At 42.0% G+C, this 24,767-nt stretch overlaps 1 protein-coding gene across 6 annotated transcripts in view; it reads right to left on the bottom strand.

Moving 5' to 3' along the window:
- Syne1 (spectrin repeat containing nuclear envelope protein 1) overlaps window positions 1–20,155 on the bottom strand; it is a 471,855-nt gene extending 451,700 nt beyond the window's left edge. For 5 of the 6 annotated variants that reach the window (XM_057763198.1, XM_057763205.1, XM_057763207.1 and 2 more), the window contains exons 1-2: window positions 19,940–20,155; window positions 11,491–11,763 (exon numbers count right to left, since the gene is read on the bottom strand). In XM_057763198.1, coding sequence (XP_057619181.1) covers window positions 11,491–11,557 — 67 coding nt within the window. In that variant the 5' untranslated portion in view covers window positions 11,558–11,763; window positions 19,940–20,155. The remainder of the gene's footprint in view (window positions 1–11,490; window positions 11,764–19,939) is intronic. The other variant, XM_057763213.1, reaches the window with a different exon arrangement.
- Window positions 20,156–24,767: the final 4,612 nt, after the last annotated feature.

Raw genomic sequence — 24,767 nt, 5'->3', positions numbered from 1 at the left:
TTCACCAGAGTCCATGACATGACCATATGTGCCACCACCTTCACCAGAGCCCATGACATGACCATATGTGCCACCACCTTCACCAGAGCCCATGAGATGACCACATGTGCCACCACCTTCACCAGAGTCCATGGCATGACCATGCGTGCAACCACTTTCACCAGGGCCCATGGTATGACCATGTGTGTCACTACCTTCACCAGAGCCCATGACATGACCATATGTGCCACCACCTTCACCAGAGCCCATGACATGACCAAATGTGACACCACTTTCACAGGGCCCATGGCATGACAATGTGTGCCACCACCTTCACCAGGGCCCATGGCATGACAATGTGTGCCACCACCTTCACCAGAGTCCCACAGCAATGGGACTACTTGATCTTGCCATGTAATCTCCAAAACTGTGATCCAAACCAAGCCTTTTCTCCCAAAAATGTTGCCGTCCCAGGGATGTCTATGTACACAGAAAGTAATATGATGGGTAAAGTTGACAATTTTATATAAAGGAGGCAAACCCTATCAGTCTCACTTTCCACTGTTTAATTAGCACAAATATATCTAGAGGCAGGAAGAATAATTGTTCATTTATCACCATGATTAATCAGTTTGACCTAAATGTTTTGGTAGAAAACTGGATATTAAAATAATTAACATTCAAAAGCTAAACAAGCTGAGATTTCTTTCCTTTTCTATTTTTCTATTTTTTAGAGAAGTATATAATTATGCTCATTGGCAATTTTGTAACTATAGAGACAGATGATCTAGGTTCTAGTCTTATTTTGCCTTAACTAAATGCATGGTTTTGTACAAATCAGCCTCAGAAATGTGAACTATTTATCTTTTTTAAAAAATGAGTTAGAGAAGATAATCTTTATCACTCCAAATCATGAAGTTGTATACTCCTCAAAACAATTGCAATTCAGTGGTGGCTCCCAATTAATTATTTAAAACACACATCAGGTTTATAAGTCAGGTTGAATACTCAGTTTGATTTTTAATATAATTTCTCAACTTCCAACATCTTGCTGTGTGACTCAGTCTTGACTCAACACTGTAGGCTCAAGTGACCCTGTCCCTCAGCCTTCTGTGTAATTATGACCACAGGAATGAGCTGTCATCTCCCACTTCAAAGATGAAGTACTAACTCACTTCGTTGTTCTAGAAATCTGTGGTTTCATCTCAAAATTAAGAACAATACATTGCGAACTATAGTACTCTTTTTAAAGGCCAAAACATAAAGAGAAGAAAACATATGACACTTCCAAATACCCCAGAAGTGACTGTCCTTTGTTTGAATAGGACAGCATGGTTCGTGATTATTTTGAAAAGAAGTCATCACAGGAGTGGGATGCTAGTGTTTCTTAGAATGAGTTCCTAAGGGGCTGGAGAGATGGCTCAGCGGTTAAGAGCATTGCTTGCTCTTCCAAAGGTCTTGAGTTCAATTCCCAGCAACCACATGGTGGCTCACAATCATCTGTAATGAGGTCTGGTGCCCTCTTCTGGCCTTCAGGCATACACGCAGAAAGAATATTGTATACATAATAAAGAAAGAAAGAAAGAAAGAAAGAAAGAAAGAAAGAAAGAAAGAAAGAAAGAAAGAGTTCCTGAGTTCAAGCAGGTATTTAAAAATACCTGTTTCAGTCTGAAACATCCATGCTTCTTGTTAATTTAGGTGCCCATATCATGATGGGAATGAACCAGCAACATTACTAGTACCCGGTGCGAATAATGTCAGGGTATCTCATCAATCCTGTGTAAGAACCATGAACTTGGCAATGATTTCTCAAATAATTCCTTGCCTTTTGATTCACAAATTCAAGACCCATGCTCTCTCCAGGGATTTTTCACAACTTTACTGAATGAGAAAAAGTCAGAAAAAGGAAAAAAAAAATCTCAACACAATTTCTTTTCTTTTTTCCTTCTTTTCTTCTTTAACACAAGGTACCATGTACCTCAAGTTGGCCTGGAACTTAAATGCAGCTGAAAATTACCTTGAACTCTTAATTCTTCTGTTTCCACTCCTCGAAGGCTGGGATTACAGGCCTGGGCCATTATACTCAGGTTGTGTAGTGCTGGGGATCAAACCCAGGGCTTATTTCATGCTGGGTCAGGACTCTACCAACTGAGCTACATCGCAATGTATCCTTTTATACAGCAATATATCACAAATGTCACAAAATTACTAATTGTAGGAATTGATAAAAGGGATGTAATTAACCTGTGTATGCCTAGAAATAAAAATAATTGCTACTCTCTCATCATGGTCATTGAGTATAATCCAAATATTTTGGGTATGAAGTAATATAAGCAATAATATTCAAAGTGATTTTTGCCTTTGAAGAAAGACATGGATAATTTTAAACTGACTAAGTGATTGCAAATTGACTTTTATGGTAGGTTGTCTTGTAGTCGGGAAGATAAAGCCATCAATAATCCCAGGGATAGTTAACCTTTGATGAGTTTGCTTCACCTTGCTCAAGAATTAGTCGTGAGCTCAGCCATGAGCTGATGAAGATGAGAGAGTCTCCTCATTTCTCTTTCATATAAACCAATTTAAGGTTCATTTTTAAAACATCTAGATGTAAGAAGCTCTTCATAGTTCATTCCTCCTCCTCATTCTTTTCTGTCTCTTTTGGGATAGCCTAAAACCCTTAGGGTCCCAAGTTCTGCAGAGTGTTATCCTCCACGATTGGCTTCACTGGTGTCCAAGCTGAGTCATACAACAGAGTCACACAACAGACTCCACACAAAGTTAGGCTATGTTAGCTATGAAATTAGTCTCCGCAATTGAACTAAGGAGTCCGTGTTCGCATTTTCCTTCTAGACCAGCAGTTCTCAACCTTTCACAGGGATCGGATGCCAGATATTTACATTAGGATTTGTAACAGTAGTAAAATTATGTATGAAGTAGTGACAACAGAATTTTATGGTTGGGGGTCACCACGACACGAGGAACTATAATTAAAGAGTAACATCATTAGGAAGGTTGAGAATCATTGTTCTAGACCCTGAAAACTATGTAGCTAGACTTGTCTCCTGTCTCTAAAGACCTCAAGATGCAAAAGAACAGCCTCAAAGCAGCGTGAACTACTGTAACAGGATCTGGTTTTCTTACAGTGACGAGGAGACTAGAACCCTGCTCATATCTGATCATGACCTCGCTTTATCAGTTCATAGCTCTAGAACTTTGTTCATTCCTCCCAAAAGGAAGATACCAAACCACAATTTATAGGTCCACTTCTGATCTAAGCAACCAGACTAGCTTATGTAGAAGTAGCAGGCTGTGCTTTGTAAGAACAGCATGTTTCTAGGAAGCTGAGGCAGGTGATCACTGCAGATTCAAGTCAGGTTTGGGCTACATGGCAAAATCCTGTCTCAAAATAACAATTAATAGCAATAATAATAATGATGCAATAATAATAAATGAATAAAGGAAAAATGAAATGAGAAATCTTCAACTCAGAATTTCAAAAATAAATACAAGGAAACAATTTAGACATTTTTTTCCACTTGCTAAATCTGTGCAATTGATAGGTATATCCATTTGAGGAAATTTATTGACTCACTCATTTGTCAAATGTGTACTCAGCCATCACTGTATCTGTCATTGTTAATCAGTTCTTCGATATTGTCTCCTCACTGCCGGAGTTTGCTGCTCCCTAAGCCTGGGTGCTCTGTGCTATTTTCATGTTTGTACTGAGAGGATCTGGGCTCAATGTATATCCATGAAATATTTCTTAAATGCATGAGCGTACAACTGAGAAGACTGAGCCTTTAATAACCACTTTATTTGTGGTAAAAAAAAATTATTGCAGAAGCTGTACCATTTACTCTGGAGTTTCTAAAATTCTAACAAATGTAGATAAATGAGCAAGGCCATGCAGACTGGTGCAGTAGGTGCTTTGATATAAAAGTTGATTAAAGTAGAGCATGGGAAGAGAATGTCTTCTTCTGATTGGTCATACTTAGTATTTACACATCCTAGAGGGGTATTTGAGCCGGGCTTTGCAGCCTGGGGAAGAAAGATTGATGGGGAAGGGGGATGATGTGAGAAGATAGGATAGAATTCAAGGCATGGCTAGAAAGGGGCTAGGACTGAAGCATCACAGGATAGAGGGATGAACCAAAATGAAAGCAGGTGATCAGGAGGAGCCCGGGGATGAAGACCCATCATACCATGATGAAAGGACCTTGAGGGTTATAATGAAATGGTCCAGGATTTCAAATAAGGAAAGGAAAAACTGGCATTGAGTTGTGTGCGATCCATTGCTATGAATCCAGTGGAGAGCCTAGTGGAGTTCCTTGACTCTGGCGCTACAATCAGCATTTCCCTTTTCTACTGACCATCCACGCAGTGCACCGCCAGTCACGCACTGGAGTATTCAATCCCATCTCACTGAAATCTTAATAAAATGAGCTAATCTGTGAGACGTTTAGAACAAGCAGAGGATCTAAAGATGCCAGCTGCAGATGTGTGGTTAGAGTAGTTCTTGGCAAAATGAACGCTGTGGCTCACCATGTTACACAACCACAATAGAAACCACTGAGATAAATGCTAGGAATTGCAGAATTCTTCCCAAGCCCACAAACAGGTCAGCACAACAAATAGAATAAGCAGATAAAAGGGGCTCGAGGGAACAATGTAGGTGACTTCCATAATGAGAAAGGAAGCAAACAAGAGTAGATGATTGCAGAATTCAAGGTAAATACTGTTTTTAATGTGGGTGGGGACCAGTGTTTACTAAACACGAAAGATTAATATCAGAAGAGGAAGGAATTGTTTTTAATCCAAGAGGTCACTGTGAACAATAGGGGAAGAAAAAAAACACAAGTTACGGTAGAAACCACTCTTAAAATGCTTCAGCAAACTTCACTACACCCACATACTCTTGTATACAGATCAAAGTCACACATAGACCACTGGGTACTAAATCTGGCTGGGGTGTCACTGACTTCTTTTATGTTTCTATTAATTCATTTGAGAAAACAAAACCATGTTATTGGTCTGTCTTCAGTCTTTTTGGATGTCTGTCTATACTTTTTCTGTCACTTCTCAACTGTTTAAAATAAAACAGTAGATGGTAAATGAGATATCCGCATATAATAATTGGATAAACTATAGATTATCATTCAAAGATTGGGAAAAAGAGATTTGTGTATTTAGATACAAGTGTGCACAGAAAAAAAATGTTTAATTCCCCATCAGTCCAAATCTGAAAGAAAACAGAATCTTGGGAAGCAATTTTTTATTGTTAGTAAGTCTCATAAAACATATAAAAGATCTAACATAGAAACAGAAAGTCTGCTTTTTTCTTCTTTATAACTATGCGATCCCTTGTATTATACATTTTTGAAAATCTAAAGTCTATGATCACCTGTGGAGTCTTTGTCCATCGTACAGAGACTATCCGAAAAGGCCAGGCGGATCCATGGCTGGCAGGCTTGAAGTGCTACCACCACGGTTACTGATTAGCGTTTTCCCGAATTTAGCAACAGTGCTCTGCAGGAGAGGAAATCCTACCATTCTCACAGTGTTTGCAGATATTGACATGGATATCGCGCATTCTCCTCCCTGCTCGTGAAGCTGGGCCCTGAAGGAGCCAAATAAACAATGGCAGATTTGGAGAAAGCAATATGTGAAAATAAACTAGAAAAATAAGGAGTTTGAGTGAAGATATGAGGGGGAGGGATGCATAAAGGAAGGCATAGGAGAGATGTGACAGTCCCATCCAGGTGTCTGAAAAGCACCGAGGTAGCCCTAGTCTCATGAGGACTATATTTAGTTCTGAGCAGGGTACCAGACTCTACAAAGACAGATTTCCTTGTGTCCAATTAAGAAAACCCTGATAGTAGGTCCCAATTCCCCTTAAGTGCCACATAAAGTACAGAATTATATTTAATAAGATTTTAAGCAATTTCTCTTCCTCGACAACTTCTGAGCATCTTGAAATTCTTTGCACTCATGAACAGAGCCATTTTTTTGCTTTCTAGAAATGATTTTGAACTTTAGGTTCATGTACCTATCTAGGCCTGATAGTCAGTGTGTAAAACACACACAGTCTTTTATTTAATGAACTTACAGAAAGGGACATACATAAACATAAGCAACATTAAGCACCATTGGTTACTTCCTCTCTGACTTATCTCCCGTCTTTCTCCTTCCTTCAACACCGACTGTAGTATTTCAATCATTCTCCACTTCTGCTTTTGACTACACTACTGTTGGACCATGGTCATGTTCCCTGGATGGCATCAGTGAATCCCATATCTATAACTGCTCTCTCTGTACTGGTGATGCCTAAGCTGTATCCTCTACAGTGCACAGTCACACGTACTCAGCTCCTACTTGGGAACTGTGGATGACCTCTAGAGTGTAAGGTGCCCAAAATAAGTTTCAGAATTATTTTTCTTGCCACAAATTTCCTGTTGTGAGGGGGGAAAAAATGAGAGAACCAACTTGCAGTCCTTTGTAGTAGAAGGAGCAGGCTGTGCCCAGCTAGTTTAACCCCCGAAATAACCACACAGAAATTGTATTAATTAAATTGCTGCCTGGCCATTATATCTAGCCTCTTCTTGGCTAACTCTCACATCTTGATTAACCCATTTCTAATAATCTGTGTTCACCATAAGGTCATGGCTTACCGGGAAAGATCCTAACCAGAGTCAGTTCCAGGCCAGAGAATCATGGCATCTGCCACACTTCCCTTCTTCCCAGCATTCTGTTCTGACTACTCCGCCCACCTAAGGGCTGCCCTATCAAAAGGCCAAGGCAGCTTCTTTATTCAACCAACGAAATCAAGACAAATTCAGAAGGACCTCCTACACCAGGTCTCTCTCAGGAAGCACTTCTCATGTATTTGCAAAATCACCAGCTACTTTGGTCATATTTTCAAAAATTGCCAAGCAACGATACATACTGCAATCATGGTGCTATGATGTGTGGAAAAACTTAGAGCAAGGAGTAAGAATTTCTTATATTGATGAAAAAGCTTTCCCGGACACAGTTGTATGTAAACTGAGTTTTGAAGGTAACCAAGGTTCAGGAGCTCTGAGCTGAACTCATCCTGAAGGTGCCCAGGAGACTCAGCATACCTTCTGGGCATGACTGAAGCACAGACCATGTGAAGGAATTAAAATGGCCAATAGTTAAATATGGGAAGGTCAACCAGTTGGCTGAAACTTCAGTTGGGAGGTTAAGGAAATAATTTTATTGTCACGTGGGCAAGAAGCTTAAAGCAGTACACTAAAAATGATTCATGTTGAGGCATTTGATACATTGGAATGTGTTATTTCATAGGCCATGGACACTGAAAACATTTAAACATTCTCAAGTGTCTAAGACCTACTTACATACAAATAATTTCTGACTCAATTTGATTTCTATCTGACCAACTGACACAACAGCATTTGAGAACTTCGGTTGTTTGGGATTTAACATTGCGTTTCTATTTTTTCTATTTGATAGTCAACATTAAGTAGGTCAGTAAAGACCCCGAAGCTCTGTGGCCTTCATATAATAGGATATATCAAATAGTTCTACAAAATAAAAGCCTGCAGCACAGAGCATTATATAAGAATAGACAATTTAGTACGTATTAAAGTAATGTGGACACACCAATATGCCCAAAACATCAGAGTCCCAAAACTACCTACATATCTAAGTGGCAACAAAATATAATAACTCATTTGGGAAAGATTTGTGTTCTTTGTTCAAACCTTCTCATAACTGAAAACTAATTCAAATATTTTTAAAAAGGTAGATAAATTGGTGTCAACTTAAATTATTTCTTCCTTTGCTTTTAAAAATCTTGAGTAATTTTATCTTAAGTTCAGTATTTAGGAGGTCACAACTCATTTATTTATCTATGATTTCCCAAAACACAGAAGAATGATGCAAGTCTTTCAGCTTGAGATGCTGCTGCAGAGCATCTATAGAGGAAGAGAGGGGAGTCAACACGAAGACTTTCAGTCAACAGAGAATAATTTTTGGCTTGGGTATTGCTTTGTAGTTGTATCAAAGGGGACACTGGGTCAGAGTAATAAAAAATAAAATTTAATATCTCAAAGAATTGTAAAAGAATTAGAAATTTCACAGGGCTCCAAGCTACTCCTATATTATGTTCCTGCTTCCTCATTTTAAATAGCAAGAAAGGAAAAGTTCTCATTTTTTATTATTTTGTTCTACTTTTCAATCAAGCGTTTTTGCTACTTTGATATATCACAGTGGACTTAGAGAATACTAAGCCAAACACCAAAATTAAATTACTGTTTTTGTTTGTTTATCTGTTTCTCAAGACAGGGTTTCTCTATGTGGCCCTGGCTGTCGACACAGAGACTAGGTTGGCCTTGAACCTAGAGTCTGCCTGCCTCTGCCTCCCAGGTGCTGCCACTGCCCTTCTACTCATAAAAATATTGAAGGAGGAGGCAATGATCACTGCATAGCAACAAATTAGCAGACACCATTGACCCATCTCCAACGGTAAGATGATCGACTGTTTGCTCCTCTTTTGACTATTCTCAGGGTTTAAACACCAAATTTTGACCATGAAAAGAACCATTCCATTTTTTGAAGACATTTTTTTTTTCCTTTTTTGAGATTTAGTCTAGTTTTCTAGCCTAGCTGGTCTGGAACTCTCCATCATCCTGCCTCAGCCTCTTGAGGGTTGGATCACGGGTGCCACCAATGCTGGCTTAATGCTACACACTTAGGAGACTGCTTTCCATATATGGTTTAGCATGCTGATTGCCATCTGTTTAGGTGATCAGCACTTGTTCGAGAAGATTCTATAAGGTTACACCAATGCCACAATGCCTTCTTGTCGTTGACATATTCATCTGAAAATCCATGAAAATTAATGCTTCCAAATAAAAGAGAAGTAGTTGAGAAAAGTCAAAAATATTCCAAGTAAATGTAACCCAGAGGCTCTATAGAAGATCTTTAAAATATAGTCTCTGCCTGTAAACATATTTGTAAGCAGAAGGGTTGAGAGATGATATATATATAATAACCCCAGGAACTTCTATTAAGTGTGTCTCTTTAGCATTTAAATATATATGAATATGTTTGTTTAATATTTATTTATTGTTTATATATTTAATAATTATTTAACATACATATATAATATAAACACTAATTTTATGCATTTAAAATGTCTAGATGATTATATTATATAATATTCTCCTATGCTTTCCTTTAAGCTTAGATTAGAATTGATTGACTAAGTTATAGAGCTTTTTTTTTTTAAGCACAAATGAACTCTGCAATGCAGTCTGACTGCTCATCCATAATTCAGGATCCCAGCCTAAAACATTATGCTCAGACAAGCACAAATATTGGCAAAGGTGAACGATTGAACAGAATTATGTCACAATCTGTGTGTGCACTTGAATTCCGAGAGCGGGGACTACAAATTAAAAGCAGAGAAAACAGTCAACAATGTGGCTGTAGACAAAGTAAGCAGGATGGTAAAGCCAGGTTGTATTGTTGAAAGCCCCCTGCTCTTTATTAGTTATTCATGATCCTGAAGTGAAAATACAGTCTGATGGGAGGGATAAAAACGGGTATCATCTCCCTCAGCAATGAAAATGAAGGTTCTAGAAAATGTTCTTATGAATTTCTAACTTTGAAAACAGCAAATACGGCTTTATTTAAATTAGTACAAATTCATCTCTCCTCGAGGTAATTTCTTCATTTGTCTGAATTTCCTGGCCAATGATGGCAGTTCTCAGTATGAGGATCTTGGCCACTTGTCAGTACTTTCCAATGAGTAAGCAGGGCTTCCAAATCCCCTTGACAGAGGACTCTTCCTTTGCCAGAAGGGCTCACCCCTTGTGGATGCAAAGCATCTTAAGGACATACAATGAGAACAGAAAATGCGCTTTGCTGGCTGAATCAGCAGGTTTAACCCAGCAGATCAATGTGGCAGCAGACACCCGGCTCGATCATTTCACTTCCTGCCCTCTCTTTCTTCCATTGTTGCCAGCTGGAGGTGACATTCTGCAGCAAGCCTCACACCCCTGTCCATCAATCAGCTAGATATACAAGATGATCCATGCTTAGAAATGTCCTCTTCCTAAATCCCAAGGTTCAGCTTCTGCCATAGATCCTTCTACTTTCTATAACTTTGGTGAAAAAGAAGAATGACTTATACAAGTACAGTCATTCAATTCTATAACAAAACCGCCAGTTTTACAGGGCACTCAATACATAAAGCCATTAACGAGCTTCTGAAAAATCTAAACAACCATAAAAACAAATGGGGCACATCATCAAGCTGTTATTCTTCTACGAATATCTGCATAATTCACCATACCACAGCATTTAGATCATATCCCGAATTCTATCTAATAGACTGCATCCCTGAACTTTACTACATAGTCCTGGGAAGGTCCAAGAGTTGGGAACTGGGTCTGTGTTTTGCAAATGGAACTTATAAGCATACAGACAGCAAGCAGACCTGGTGTGGGGTAGAGATGAGACATCAACTCTTTCCCCTCCTTTACATAGTTCTTTAAAAATTATATAACCATTAGGAAAAATAATAAAACAACATTAAAACACAAATTTTCTTTAGTCTCTCTCACTCCCAATCAAGGCTTCCATAAAAAGGACTGTCATTCACCAAGGACAAGACAAAGAATACTAAGTAAGACTGTAATCTGACCCTGCAGGAGTCCCGTCAAATTTTTCCGTATCTGTTTTTATTGCCAGCATGTAACTTATCTAGAGAATGTCACCCTTAACAAACTCATAGATGAACTTCCCTAACCAGAACAGTCTTCTGCACATTTTGATAACGATCTTAATCAGTTTCCTTCCAATCATTTGTAAACGATGCCACCGGTGCATGAAATGATTCAATAGTCTCTCCCTGGCATACAGGCAAATCATACAGACAGAGGATACAATTCCATCTCCACAGATCAAGATGCACACTCAAGTCTGAGATCATTAGGGCTGAATAAAACCAATCAGAACTTTCAGTCTCTGGGGGTAGGAGGAGGTTGAGGTCCTATTTTCAACCAGATCAGTTGTTTTGTTGAACAAAGATTCTCCAACAATAAGCAGGAAGGAGGTCCAACGAATACTGATGTCACAAATCAGTACAGACAAATAAGCACAAGGTAAGGTACCTGACGGAAGTTCTCAGTAAACCTAGGTCTCTGATTAGACATGGGGCTGCTTGGGCAGCATTGCCATGGCAACCCTATCAGAACAGCACTGGCATAAGTGATTTTGCAACTGGACACTGAAGCAGACATGTAATCACAATGAGCTATATCTGTCTTTTCTTTTCACCTGGAGTCCATGACATCTCAAGACAGCACAAACTTCTTAAACATGCTAAAATGAAAGACACCCAGACTATTCTCTTCTTTGCTGTAACTCTATAAAGTTGAATGGAAGACCAAGTAAATAGAAGACATTCTGAGATAAATTGATACTTTCATTTGTGTATATATAAAAACTATATTTCCAGCTCACCTTGTAGCCTCTGCATCACGTTGGTAATGTCCCGATGGGATCTTGAAGATGCCCTGGAGGTTGCCATGGTCCTTCTTATAGCATGGAACCAATGCCAAGTGTTGTCCCTCAGTATGGGGTGATTCTACACTGCTTCAGATGACATGTGCAGTCTTGTCTATACCCATCGGCTCTCAGACAAACCCCAAGTACTCATGGTGATCAGTGAGGAGACAACATTCTCTCATGGTGAGATACACGTTACAGAGAGCCCTCTTATGTAAACTCAAGTACCTGAAATGCAAAACAATAAAAATACAATATGAAAAATACTCACCTTAGTCATAGTGCAAAATGAGAATGTGCCCTATTCCACTCTAATGTCTGATTCACTATCAAGAGAAACCACTAATATAGAAAAGACTAGAAAGCTTAAAGTACTAAGTAAGTTTTAAAGTTGCTACGATCTGTAGTGGTTTGAATGAGAAATAGCCTGCATAGTTTTACATATTTATTGCTTGATCTTTATTTGGTGATGTGATTTGGAAGGTTATGAAACCTTTAAGAGGTGGGACCTTGCTGTAGGAAGAACATCACTGGGGATGGCCCTTGAGGGTTAATAGTTTTGCTCCAAGTTCCGGTCCCTCTCTCTGCCTCCTTGATGGACGACAGGTGATTTATCTGTTTCCTACACCTGCCGCCATGCCAACTTTTCCCCACCACGATACATTTTGGCTTCTGCCTCTGGAACCATCAGCTAAAACCTGCCCTTTCCTCCTTAGTCAGGCTGTTTTGTTACAGCAACAGAAACCCGACCAATAAAGCATGTGATCAGATAAAATAAAAAGTGGGTCGCCTGGAACAAGTCAGCTAGTGAAACCTTGATGTTGAGAAACATACTCCGTGCAAGAGAGGCTCACTTGCCTGGTTTTCTTTTTAAAGTGTAAATTTACTAATTTATAGCATATTTTAATTGTTTTACAGACCCTTTTTGTATTGTTTCATTGGGTACTCTCCAAGAAGGATATCATACCCTAGCTTCTAATAGCAAGTTGATGAACTAACACATAACAGATAGGGCTAAGGGCGTAAGTTCATGGGTAGAGTGCACGAACAGCCTTAGGTTCAGTCCTCACCACAACATAAGCCAAGCATAGAAGCTCAAGGCTGCAATTCCAGTGCCCAAGATATAGAAGCAAGAGGACCATTCATCCAAGGTCATCACCTGCTACATAAGGAATGAGGGGTGACTTTCAAGGCTAGCCTGGGATACATGATATTATCTCAAAAAATAAAAAAAAAGAAACCATATAAATATATGATGGTTCATGATGACTATGACTTCCAAATATTCTTATTTTAATTTCCTCCTGATACAGAATGATTCTAAAGTAATTAGTAAGATCGGGATGGGGCAAGTTAAGCAGATGGGACATGGTCTGTCTAACACCTCTCTTAACTCTCTGCTTTGAGGGTGCAGTTGATTACTCTTATTCTGGGTGAGAAAGAGGTAGGCAAGTAGTTAATGAAATCCTGACATTGAGAAATGTACGGTGAACATTCTTAACCCTGAGCTGAGCTGAACCAAGTCTTGCTGTGAACAAGGTAATTAGGGAGAAGAGTAATGACTTCAGAGATGGAAACTCAATAAAGGCTGTGCTGAGGCCTGAGTCCAGCAAATCTTCATGGAAAGTCACTCTGCATCTTCCGGAAATGGTGGTGATAGAGGAAACAGGAACGGGGCTGAGAGAAAAATGACAATGGCCAAATCAAAAGTCTAAAGCAAGCACAACGCACACGTGTGTGGAACATTCCACTGCTTGAAGGGGAAAAAATAAAGTAGGAGTCTCCATATGCTGTTAAAATATATGCAATGAGTGAATAATGGATTGGTAAGTCATTAAACACAAAGACAAGTTGTTATTTTAAGTGACATTATAAATACTCAATATATTGGTCTCTAGTTGGAATGTATCGATATGAAACCAGTCATATCTTTTGAAGATGACCATCGGCAAAAGGGAGAAAAACATTACATGTGTATTTAGATATCAAAAGGGTATGCTGAAGAAGATCTCACTATCTGTTCACTCCAATCCAGGAGACAGAGACCCACGGAGGAGTTTCAATTGTTAGGGAGGCAGAGGCTACTGGAAAAAATATGTACAAGAAGTAAGACTCAGCCCTTGGCATCTTATAGATGAAAGATTTACTGCTCAGTGGATGGCTCTTCAAGAGTTGGGAGGGCGGGGGAGTAAATAACTCTATATAACCATGCACCAATGACCTATACCTCCACCTAATCGCATCTCCCGAAGAAAAGCATTCCACTTGTCTACATACCAGAGTTGCTATAATTGGCAGACCAGAGTATGAAAAACATTTCAGGAAACCCCATAATAATTCACTCCTTGAAGTGTTAGAAAACCTGGCTGTCGAGTGCAAGGATGTAGCTCCATGATCTGCATCCATGTTGGCTTACCTATCTAGAATCTACCCACCATGGGTGGACCTACTGATAACTTATACCTAACACACAGCAGAGGTGAAGGAAGAAATTGGGTTGGACTATAGCTCAGTACTAGGGCACTTTCCTAGTTCATGCAAATCCTTAGTTTAAGTCTAGACACAAAAAAAATCAAACAGAAATTTTTTTTAATCCAGCTACCCCACACCAATCCCTGACCAGCCCAGGAGTTCACAGATGATTAAGGTAGCCCCACCCTTTCTACTCAGGATTGTAGAATTAAAAGTTGTGGCTTTTTTTTCTATAAATCACTGCATCACCTTGCATCTCTCTCTCCTTCTTGTTGTTCATACCCACATCACAAAAAGATCAGTCCTAGAATGATTGATCCCACTTCTCTCCCCACAGCTTCTGTTCACATGTACCCAGTTTCCGTGCCACCGCATAAGTCACACTCTGAAATCCTGGAGCTCAGGGTTGAGACTACAAAGATAAATGTGGCACAGAACCTATTTTTGCAGAGTGTAGAACATAGTGAGAGACAGAAAGTAGACGAGACAGTTTTTCCAAAATCCCAGGAGTAAGTATGAGTGTAAAGCTACGGGAACACAGAAGATGAGGGCTATGCCAAAGCTGGAGCTCTGGAATGATGCCCTGAGGATTTCACATCTCAGCTGAGTCGGAGTGAATGCATCAGGTGAAAGATGAAAGCTGCTCTCCAGGCTGCGCCTGGCTTCAGGAATACATTAGCAAGAGAAACAACTTGGTATCTTAGTACCAAAGCGCTAGGCTCTGGTACTTGATGCTGAAGGACTATGCTCTGGTACTAGACGCTGAAGGGTGATGCTCTGGTACTTCATGCTGAAGGACTATGCTGTGGTACTAGATGCTGAAGGATGATGCTCTGGTACTTGATGCTGAAGGACTATGCTGTGGTACTAGATGCTGAAGGGTGATGCTCTGGTACTTGATGCTGAAGGACTATGCTCTGGTACTTGATGCTGAGGAACTATGCTCTGGTACTAGATGATGAAGGTCTATGCTGTGGTACTTGTTGCTGAAAGACTGTGATCCGGTACTTAACACCGAAAGACAATAGTATGGTGTAGGGAAGAGGGCAGAGACCCTTCATGCATATTCAGAAGAGTGGTTCTGGTTCTCACCAAGAAGCCTGGGCCAGAAATGAGCAGATAAAATTTAGAATTACAGATTCTGATGCCTGTATGCTTGAGACTGGATATCACAGAGCCCAGGTTGGCCTTGAACTTGATATATAGCTGAGAGTAACCTTGAACTTTTTATCTTCCCACTCCCAGCTCTCTAGTACTGGGTTTATGGGTATGCACTACTATGCTTCATTTATGCCATTTTAGGGATCAAAATGACAACTTCGTACATGTTAGACAAATGCTTTACTAACTTAGTTACATCCCAGCCCAGATACTATTTTTAGGTTCTACTTGGGGTGGGTAGGGTTAGGAAGCTGGGTAAGGAAGACATCTCAGGAATAAAGGTGGGAGATGGATAGAAGAGACAGTGAATAGAAGATAAAGTTGAAGAAATAAGTAGGAAGTAACTTTACAAGGTTTGATAAAGGGTCAGCTAGGAGTAGGCAGGTCTCGGACAGCCAAGAGTATGAGATCTAGGAATATGCATTCCCAGGGTAGACAGAGCAGACTGAGGGGTCTTAGGAGATACTATGGATTCATGGTGCAATCAGTGATATTTGGAGGGTCTTAAGTCCCTTTATATCACTTCTATAAAAATTCAAAGCCAATGAGAGAAATACCTTTACTAATGACTTAACCCAGGACCCCTTCCCTGGCTGTCCCAATACATATTGCTTTAGCAGTAATAATCTCTATGAGGGTAAGCACATGTTGGCTTGTACTCATGACACCATGAGCTTACTTCACTCCAACAAGGCTGTGAACACCGCCAATACAGGGACCGGAACATGTCATGTTTTCTTTCTGTAGTGCTGGGGATGGCACCTATGACCTTGTGCATATTAAAAACTATACCCTAGTCCCGAGACTTCAACTTTTCTTGCCTTCCCTTCTCACTCATTGACACCAACTATATCCACAGACACATGCTGAACATCCAGTATTGATTTTTTTTTTAATTATTGAATCAAGTGCATAATATTTTGTGTCTGCAAGACAGGGCCTCCTCACCAAGCCCCTCCCACTCTAGCACAAGAGCTGGTGCAACATCCTTCCTTGGTCAGGGCTAAGATAAACTATTTCACTTCCATCCTTTGCCTAGGCACAGACACCCGATGTTGTGAAATTATGCTTTTCTTGCTCTTGGCTGGTACAACAGGGTCATGTGATTAATAAGAAGCTTCAAATTATGAAAGGAAGTCATTAAAAAAAGACTAGCCATTTGAAAATACAAGTCTAAGCTCTACTTGGTGCCAGCTAAGGGGTCAGTTTGGGGAGGATCTTGCATGGGGCATTTCCAACGACTGCTTGTCAAAGAAGGAAGTGCCAGAAAAATCACCGACTCTGGCAAAGGAAGACCTAGACCTGACTCCTGTATTGTTCACATGATCTCTGATGTGTTCACGTGTATATGCTGATAAGTATGGGTGTGTGTGCATGGGTGTGTGTGTGTGTAGGCTAAACTCAACATCTGGTGTTCAATCATTCTTCACCATATTTCACTGAACCTGGAGCTTATCGACTCAGCTAGACTGACTGTCCAGAGAACCCCACAAATCCTACTATTGACATCAAGTCCTGGAATTATAAGAATGTACCATGATGCCTGGCTCTTAAGTGGGTTCTAGAGATCCTCATGCTTCTGTAGCAAGTGTTTGCCAAAGGTATAGTGGTCCTTAGGCCCCTGAAGAGACTGGCTCTGTAGCAACAGTCATGGACATGAGCTGTCTACGCACATCATGACGGGCAGGTAGGCCCAGTATCACTGTGATCTATCTCATTTTGCCCATGTTATAAGGGCAGTTTTCAACAGATGTTAGAGATTATGAGATGAGGAATGTGGGAATGGGAGGTACAGCTAAGTTATCGGGATGGACCAGAAGGATGCCAATGGGTTGATGAACAGAAAGGACATCAGTGGGTTGTATGCCAATTGATAGGACAGCCCCTGGCCCATCTCCAAATCTTCCCAGAAACCGTTGAGGAAGGCTAAGTACCTTACTACATAGAGAAGCAAGATTCCCGTATTCATTGTTTCACAGAAAACATGTAATAAATTATTTGTGAGGGATAATAGTATAATATCTAGCCACTCAGTGTAGTCAGCAAGGCAGACAAGCCTCCCGGTTGTTTAGGGAGCAGAGCAGGAGGTGACATAAATGACACAGTAGAATGACTTTGTAAAGTGGCCGCCCAGGTCAGCGTGGGAACAGCCACCATCTGCTGGACTGATGTCACAGGGGACCGAGGCACTTTAGCCTCTGTTCTTTGGATTCTCTGAGTGATCCTCTCCTCTCAACACCAGAACCAATGGAAAGCCTAGTGGCGAGCTGTCACGATGCCACTTTTCTGGTCCCTACTCAAAATGCACAACATGCTACTCCAGCACTTTCTTGTCTGTGCAACTGAAAAGGAGTAAAACTGAGGAAAGCAGGAGGGGAAATGGTACTGGATCACAGGGATCCCCCGCACTCCCATCCCCCCTGACCAGTGCAATACAAGTAGCATTTTTCAGTCCTAGGGACATCAGCAACAAAGTCCAACCAGGCGAGATGTCTTTGATTTAGACCCAGAAGTCAGGAACTGAGACCATAAGCATGCAAGTAAGTTTATAATAAATCTGAGTACTCATGAAATGTCTAGTAATAGTTCATGTAGACAAATCCATGATTTAAACTGAAATTATTTCACTCTCCTTTCTAGGAAAGTCTGTTATGGGAATAAGTTCAAGATAATGCACAATTTTAAACACAATTATTTTCTCTGCCTGCCCGTTAGTACTGGCGTGAATTAATAAGCAGTGAGGTGGCTAACACCAGAAAAGGACTCCCCTGGCTATAAAGTAGATTACTAACATATGCATGGAGGCTGTCTCGAAAGTGCCGCTCGTTAGTCATGATTAAGAATTACATGGGCGAAGAAGAAGAAATGATACCTTTCATAGAAAGATAAGACCAGAGTAATTATAAGGCAGCCCAGGTGAAAACCAGGGGCATGATTCAACCGTGGTGGACTTGAGCTCAGCGTACAAAGTGCACCTCATGGTGTCTGCTACCCTTGTTCCTTACTTTGGGTTACGCATGTATTTCACCCCTTGCTCAACCTTCATTCTCGTTAGATTCAGCCACAAGGAAGCACCGATATTTAAGAGGAAGGTGTCCACACGAACCAGTCTTGAGTCCTGCATGCTAGCCAGTCCCAGGCAGGTCACTGGGTGTGGCAGCTGGAGCTGGAGCTGTGAGCATGCCACTCACCTTGCCTCCTCATGGGCTTCTCTGGTTCTGCCCAGTCATACCTCCTCCTCTAGCGCTAGGTATACTGGGTAATCATGAGAATGCAGGAGCCAGTAAGGCAGCCAGCAGCAAGCAGTTCTAGGTGATCTTTAATGGCAAACTAGCTTTTTCTGAATCACATTCCCTGGGAGTAAGAGGAGAGCTCTTCCTAGGGGACAGCGGGGAACGTGAGACAGCTTGCAAGGAGTCCTTAGTTTAAAAAGATACAAATGAGGCTGTAACCCCCAGGCAAAGCAAATGTTCCTTAATGCTTAATACTATCACAATCAGTCTGATTTTTTTTTTTTATCTTCAACATGAAACATATTAAGTTAGTCATGACCAGGGCACATTTTGTTCTTCATCTTCCACAGAGTAATACAAACAGACATCAGACACAAGAAAAATAGATGTGCATTTTTTTAGTTGTGTGTTCCAATGTCAGGAACTTTTTATCCATATTAATAATTTTTATCATGGAGAATAAAGGACCTCAAGTAGGACAATTCTCATGACTCACAGTTAAATCAGCATTTCAAAGAGATGTAGGTCATATTAATAACCTTTGCTTGATTGAGACCTGTGTTTTCTACTGCATAGGTCTGACTCCCATATCAAATGTTGACTTGAGTCTATATCAGGTAGATTCTCCTTAGGTCAAGGGGAAGATAAGTGGGCCTTTAAAAATAATGTATTTGGGGTTTTTATAGCATTCACAGGATATTTTCAGATACATAAAAGTTTTCCATCCCAAACTGAAAAGCTCAGGAAAGCGCGATGCAGGGAGCTAGGGTTGAACAGTTGATATTTCTCACTAGGACAGGCCTGATGTGAACCAGATTGAGCTTGAAGTATCAGGCAGTTATAGCAAATCCAGTCTCCTCTCCCAGTGGCGTTTCCTTGCTGGGCCATAGAGACTGCATTTTGCACTTTTAGCCCTGCCCTTTGCGATGCACCTGGCTCCCAGAGAACCGCCATTTCCCAGGACTCCTCCCTCAGGGGTGCAAAGCCTCTGTGGAAAACGTCGTTCTGGAGAGTAGATGAAAGTTATCTTGCCCTCTAGTGTAGGCTCTGCCTGGAAGCGACTGCACCAGGGGGAGTCTCCTGGGCCTCCACGCAGTCTTCAAGCCTTAGGCTCCTGCTACCCATCTTCCCTCCCCCAGCCCTTCCTGAAATAGTCTGGGGGTGGAGGTAGGGAGGGTCCTAGAATTTGTTCAACGCTTGCACTCGCATCTGATAGTAGCAACAGCGAGGACCTTAACAATAAGAGCGTCGCTGCCTGCCGTTTGGGCATCTCTGGAGCCCAGGGGATGTGCAGTGAGCGGAAATGACAACTCAGAGAGAGGGTATTAATAGGAATATGTACTATGAGATGCAAAGAGGCTAGCCAACCTCCCTATTGCCTTCTCCAAGAGTGCCACACACGTACACACACCGCCGCCACCCCCTCTCCCTGAGGTTCGCGGCGCGTCAGCGTGCGAGCACAAACTTGCTGCAGTGTGTTTCCTTGCACCTGTCATTCCTCCATCTCTCTCCTCTCTGTCTCTACCTTTGCTATTTACCTTGTTCCGGCCTTATTCAGGTTCCAAGCAGCGAGGTGACGCGCGAGCGAACGCCTCCTTCCAGCTGCGTGCGGCTCCGGGTATGCGCTGCTACCCAGACCGCGTAACCGGGGCTCCGGTGCTGTCTGCAAGGGCTGCGGGAGCCAGGATGCCCTGGTGACAGAATACAACAATCCCAGCCCGGTGTGGGCCGGTGCTCCTGGCTGTCGCACACGCACTGCTCTGCGCGCTGGCTGCTGTTGGCTCTGCCCTCCCTCCCTCCCTGCCTAGAGGATCAGTCCCTCCTCCAGGCTGCACACCAGGGGGTTAGGCCTCCCCCACCTCCCGCCCCCTGCAGCTGCTGCTCCAGTCGCCAGCGGAGGTCGCCCTGGCGGGGTTCAGCTTCCGAGCAGCCGCCCAACATCCCCCTCGCGCCCGCCACGCCCCCTCCTCAGCCCCAGGATGTACAGGTCACCAGGCAGAGCTAGGGGCGGGGACCCGGAGGAGCTTTGCCAGAGTCTCCCTACCTCCTTAGAAAAGCTTGGTCACTGTCTCTTCTCTGACAGCCAGAGTCCTTCTGTGACCTACTCACTTTCTGTTCAAGTCTTTGCCAAGGGGTCCCCTTCCTGGGGGACATAGTTGTCTCAGCAGCTTAGGGATGTGACATGATACTGGCTGCTAACTTTTGCCCACGTTTCCCACAGCACAACTGGCCTTTGAACATAACTTGCTTGAAATGGCCCTGGAAGTTCCTGATGGTTCCAGGAAGGAGAGACTTGAAGTTTCAGGAGCACAGGTGCCCGTGGGCTCTTCATCCGCCTCAGAGAGCGTCCTAAACTGCTGTCAAATCAGTCATAGGAATGATGGGGGACTAGGCAGGCTTTCTGTTTTGCCACTGTCGATGCTTGACATTGTCCTGTTAATTCTTGGTTATTCACAGCGGTGGTTTGGGACCCACTGTTCACGGGGCGGAGCCATTACAATCCTTTACCAGCCCTTCTTCTGGTGCAAGAGAGCCCACGTTGCCTAGGCGCCTCGAGAGATTTATTTTGTTGTGGTGTGATGGTTTCCAAGCAAAGTCAAACACGGCCTATTTTTCACCAACAATGAAGCCCAAGTCCAAAAGGATTACAGAGGCTAGTGGAAGCTCTGTTGCAAGGATCTTAGAGATAGCAAGAACTCACTAAGTTGTCAACAGAAGCAAGGTCATGTTTGTTTTTTATATTCACCGAATGGTTTGCTTTACAAAGCGGACGTTGTTTCTCCTTGCATCCTGCCTCTCAGTCACCTGAAGCTATATTCCCCACTATTTACCTTTCATTTAGAAAAAAATAAATATATCCCTGTTTCTAGATCCAGTCGAAATAGCAGCAGCTGTGATGGCTGGTTCTGAAGGTCTGTTCAAATTCTTTAGATCAGATTGGCCTGTGTAGCATAGCTGTGTGGGATTGATTTGATTTTTAACTTACCCAGACCGCTGTAGGTGGGAGTATCTATCATTCCCCAGGTTTGACCCTGAACTATATAAAGTAAAGATATAGCACTGAGCTAGTGAGCAGGCAGCATGATTTCTCCTTCTCTTGACTGTGGAGATGGTATGACACCTGTCATTAGCTCCCGCCCCTGTGACTTGCCCGCGATGGTGGCTTGTAACCTGGAAATGTTTGCCAGATGAACACTGCCCCACCCTATGCCCTATATGTCAAAGAAACAGAAACAGTTTTATTTATTATCTATTTATTTATTTATTTTACTTATTTATTCTGGTTTTGGAATGAAACTCTGAATCAGTTACACCACTGTTCCCTTCCCTTGAGTTTCACTTTATTTATTTATTTTGCAAAAGTAAATACTTTCCAACACAATAGATCTTATTTCTCCCTTTATTTTCCAGCAGTCTGCCACCAACCACATTCCTATCCAGAAATAAACCCTAACTGTAGAACCTTATGGCTCAGGATGTTTGGGTTGAAGGAGATAAGAGTCTGAGATGAAAACCCATGCTTGCCCACCTCCACCTTTCCTTGTCACCGCTTGGAGCAATCCTGTGGGAACAGCCACCAGAGCCTAGTTGTTCCTGGACAGCATACTGTCCTCCCAGGTGGCCACCAGAGGCCTATTCCTAAAAAGAAAAATACCTAAGAATCTTGGTTCTTCCTCTTAATCACTATAGACACAGAATCAGTGTTCCTGGAGGGTCCTAAACATGGAGTAAGAAGATGAGCTACAGGTGAGATCGTTGTGTTCAGGGCTTAGCTTGCCCATGAAAGAAGACATCTAAGCTGAAACACAAGTCCAAGTAAGAGGAAGTCCTTGGTGGCCCTTCACCTCTCTTCTTCCAGACCACACAGGAATGTTGTCCACGTGTGACCCATCCTGACTCTCTAATTAACTGAACCATGATCAGCTCAACTTCAGGCCCCACAAAAGGAATAAGGTCATTTTAGACCTCTGGGAAGGGCTTATCATTTTTGTTTAACTAGGGAAGGCTGTTTGTAATTCCATTTACCCAATAACCGTTACTTACACACACAGCACCTGGCTGAAACTGTGCTGAGCCCTGGGGACTCTGTGGTAAGCCAAACATAAGCTGGTTCTTGCCTTAGCAGTATGTGCAGGGTAACCAGGGAGAGGGCAAGATTTGCTGATGTTCATCATATATACTTATAGAATCCCATTTTCCAAGGAAAGGCAGGTGTTGCTATGGGATCTCCTGTTTAATTTATCGCAGAGATCATCAAGATTTTGCTAGGGAGATAAAACTGAACCAAGACTTACAAGGGAATGGTACGACTGAGGAGAAAGAGAGCTGCAGCCCTGAAGGGGGGGACTTCAAAGTTGAAAACTTCTGATGGCATGCAATATTGCCCTTTAAAATTACAAAGGATGGATATATGCTTGAAGCCATGAGAGTATTTTCAATAGCTAGCGGGTGCAACAGAATTAGATTTGTGCTTTGAGCTTCTCCTGTAAGGTAGAAGTGGGGCCCGATCCATGAATGTAGACCAGTTAGGAGAGTCCTACAGTTATCCTTTAAAGAATCTAATCACATCTGTTAATAGAATGATGGCAGTAGGCAGAGTGGATGGATTGATTTGAGAGAGAGAGGGGGGAGTTTATAGGGCAATCGACTGTATACCCCCTCTCAAATTGGTGCTGATATGGTAGGGTTTGGAGGTGGCAGTGGGGTTAAAAGGTGGTTAGGTCACGAGGGTGGAGTCCTCATGAAAGAGATTAGTGACTTTGTAAAGGGGTGTGGCCATCATTGGATCTGTCATGTAAGAATACAGCAAGAGGACAGTCTCTTTGAACCTGACATTGAATTTTCAAGATCCTTAATCTTGGCCTTCCCAGCCTCCAGAACAGCAAGGAAGGATGTTGTGGATAAGCCTCCAGGCTATGGTATTATTACAGAAAAGCCCCAGTGTTGCTCTAAGGCATAAACCCAAAGAAGTTAGAAAAGTCGTACTTGGATAGTACAGTGTTTAACATCTTGTATTTGGAGTAGGGAGGGCCTTGTCCGGGCGCTATCATTAACTGCCTGTGTGTTGTCAAGCTGGTAATTGCCTCTCATAGATTCAGATTTTACAAACCTATGATTCAACATCATAATAGTGCCTTGTTCACGGAGCTCTTGTGGGGACTCGATGAGCTAATACCTGGAACATTCTTAGTTCCCCAGTGTCTGGCATGTAATCAACGAGTACAAGATGTTATTAACAGTATTATCAGCAGTATGGTTATTGCTATTGTTGTAGATGTTTCTGAAGTTGGCAAATTAAGGCAAAACAGTTTCCTCTCTGTAATAGCCAGATAGAGCTGGGAACCTATACCTCAAAATCAGAGCCTTCATAACATGATCAGTAGCTGCCTAGGCGGTCACCTGAGTCCCTCCTTCATAAACTGAGACTGTCCTCCATCCTTTCTTTCTTTTCCAAGGCACCCACTGTGTATAGAATGCTCCTCATACACCCCTTCAGCTTGGCCTAACATCCAAGAGCATTCTAGTCCAGATTTATTCTAAAGCTTGCCTCATTCTGCCCTAGACATTGTAAAATACAGGTTACCTTCTAGGCCAGCATGAAGTCAGCAAGTGACCATTTGATGTGGGATTTCCCTCTGTATGCTGTGATCGCCATTAATGAATAAAGAACTGCTTTGAGCCTATAGCAGAGCAGGGCGGGGCAGAGCAGAGCTAGTCAGAAGGACTGGATTGAATGCTGGGAGAAATAAGGGTGGAGTCAAGGAGAAGCCATGAATCTGCCACCGGAGATAGATGTACTGAAACTTCACTAGTAGGCTATGACCTCGTGGTGATATACAGATTAATGGAGATGGGCTAAATTAAGATGTAAGAGTTAGCAAATAAGAAGCTAGAGCTAATGGGTCAAACAGTGATTTAATTAATACAGTTTCTGTGTGATTATTCCAGGGCTAAGCAGCTGGGAACTAAACAGTGGTCTTCCTCCAACAACCATTTCTGTTTCTATTATGTCTATTTTGACTAATTGGGCTAATACCTTGGGGAAACTTGCCATAGTTTAGGAAAAAAATGCGGTTTATTTATCTGAAGTCCTACCATGGGTGCTTCTTGACCCCAATGAGTATGTATCTTTGGTAACACGTGGTTTTTCTCCTTCCTTCTCTGCTTGATCTTAACAGTCTTCAAAACGGATTTGTTTGAAATGTTCAGTGAAACTAAATAGAGCAGTTCCTTAGCATTTCAAAGGTAAAGGGGCAGGGCTCCACCACCAGTCAGGGGCTGAAAGCCGTTAGCAATCGTCTTGATCTCTTTCAAGAAACCTGTGTTCCTCTTTCAAGGCAATGGCCTCAAGGGGAGACACAGCCA

The sequence above is a fragment of the Chionomys nivalis genome, chromosome 2 (genome assembly GCF_950005125.1).
Source record: "Chionomys nivalis chromosome 2, mChiNiv1.1, whole genome shotgun sequence".
In the NCBI taxonomy this organism is placed as follows: Eukaryota; Metazoa; Chordata; class Mammalia; order Rodentia; family Cricetidae; genus Chionomys; species Chionomys nivalis.
The sequence above is the reverse complement of the archived record's forward strand: the minus strand, read 5'-3'. Positions and strand labels throughout refer to the sequence as shown.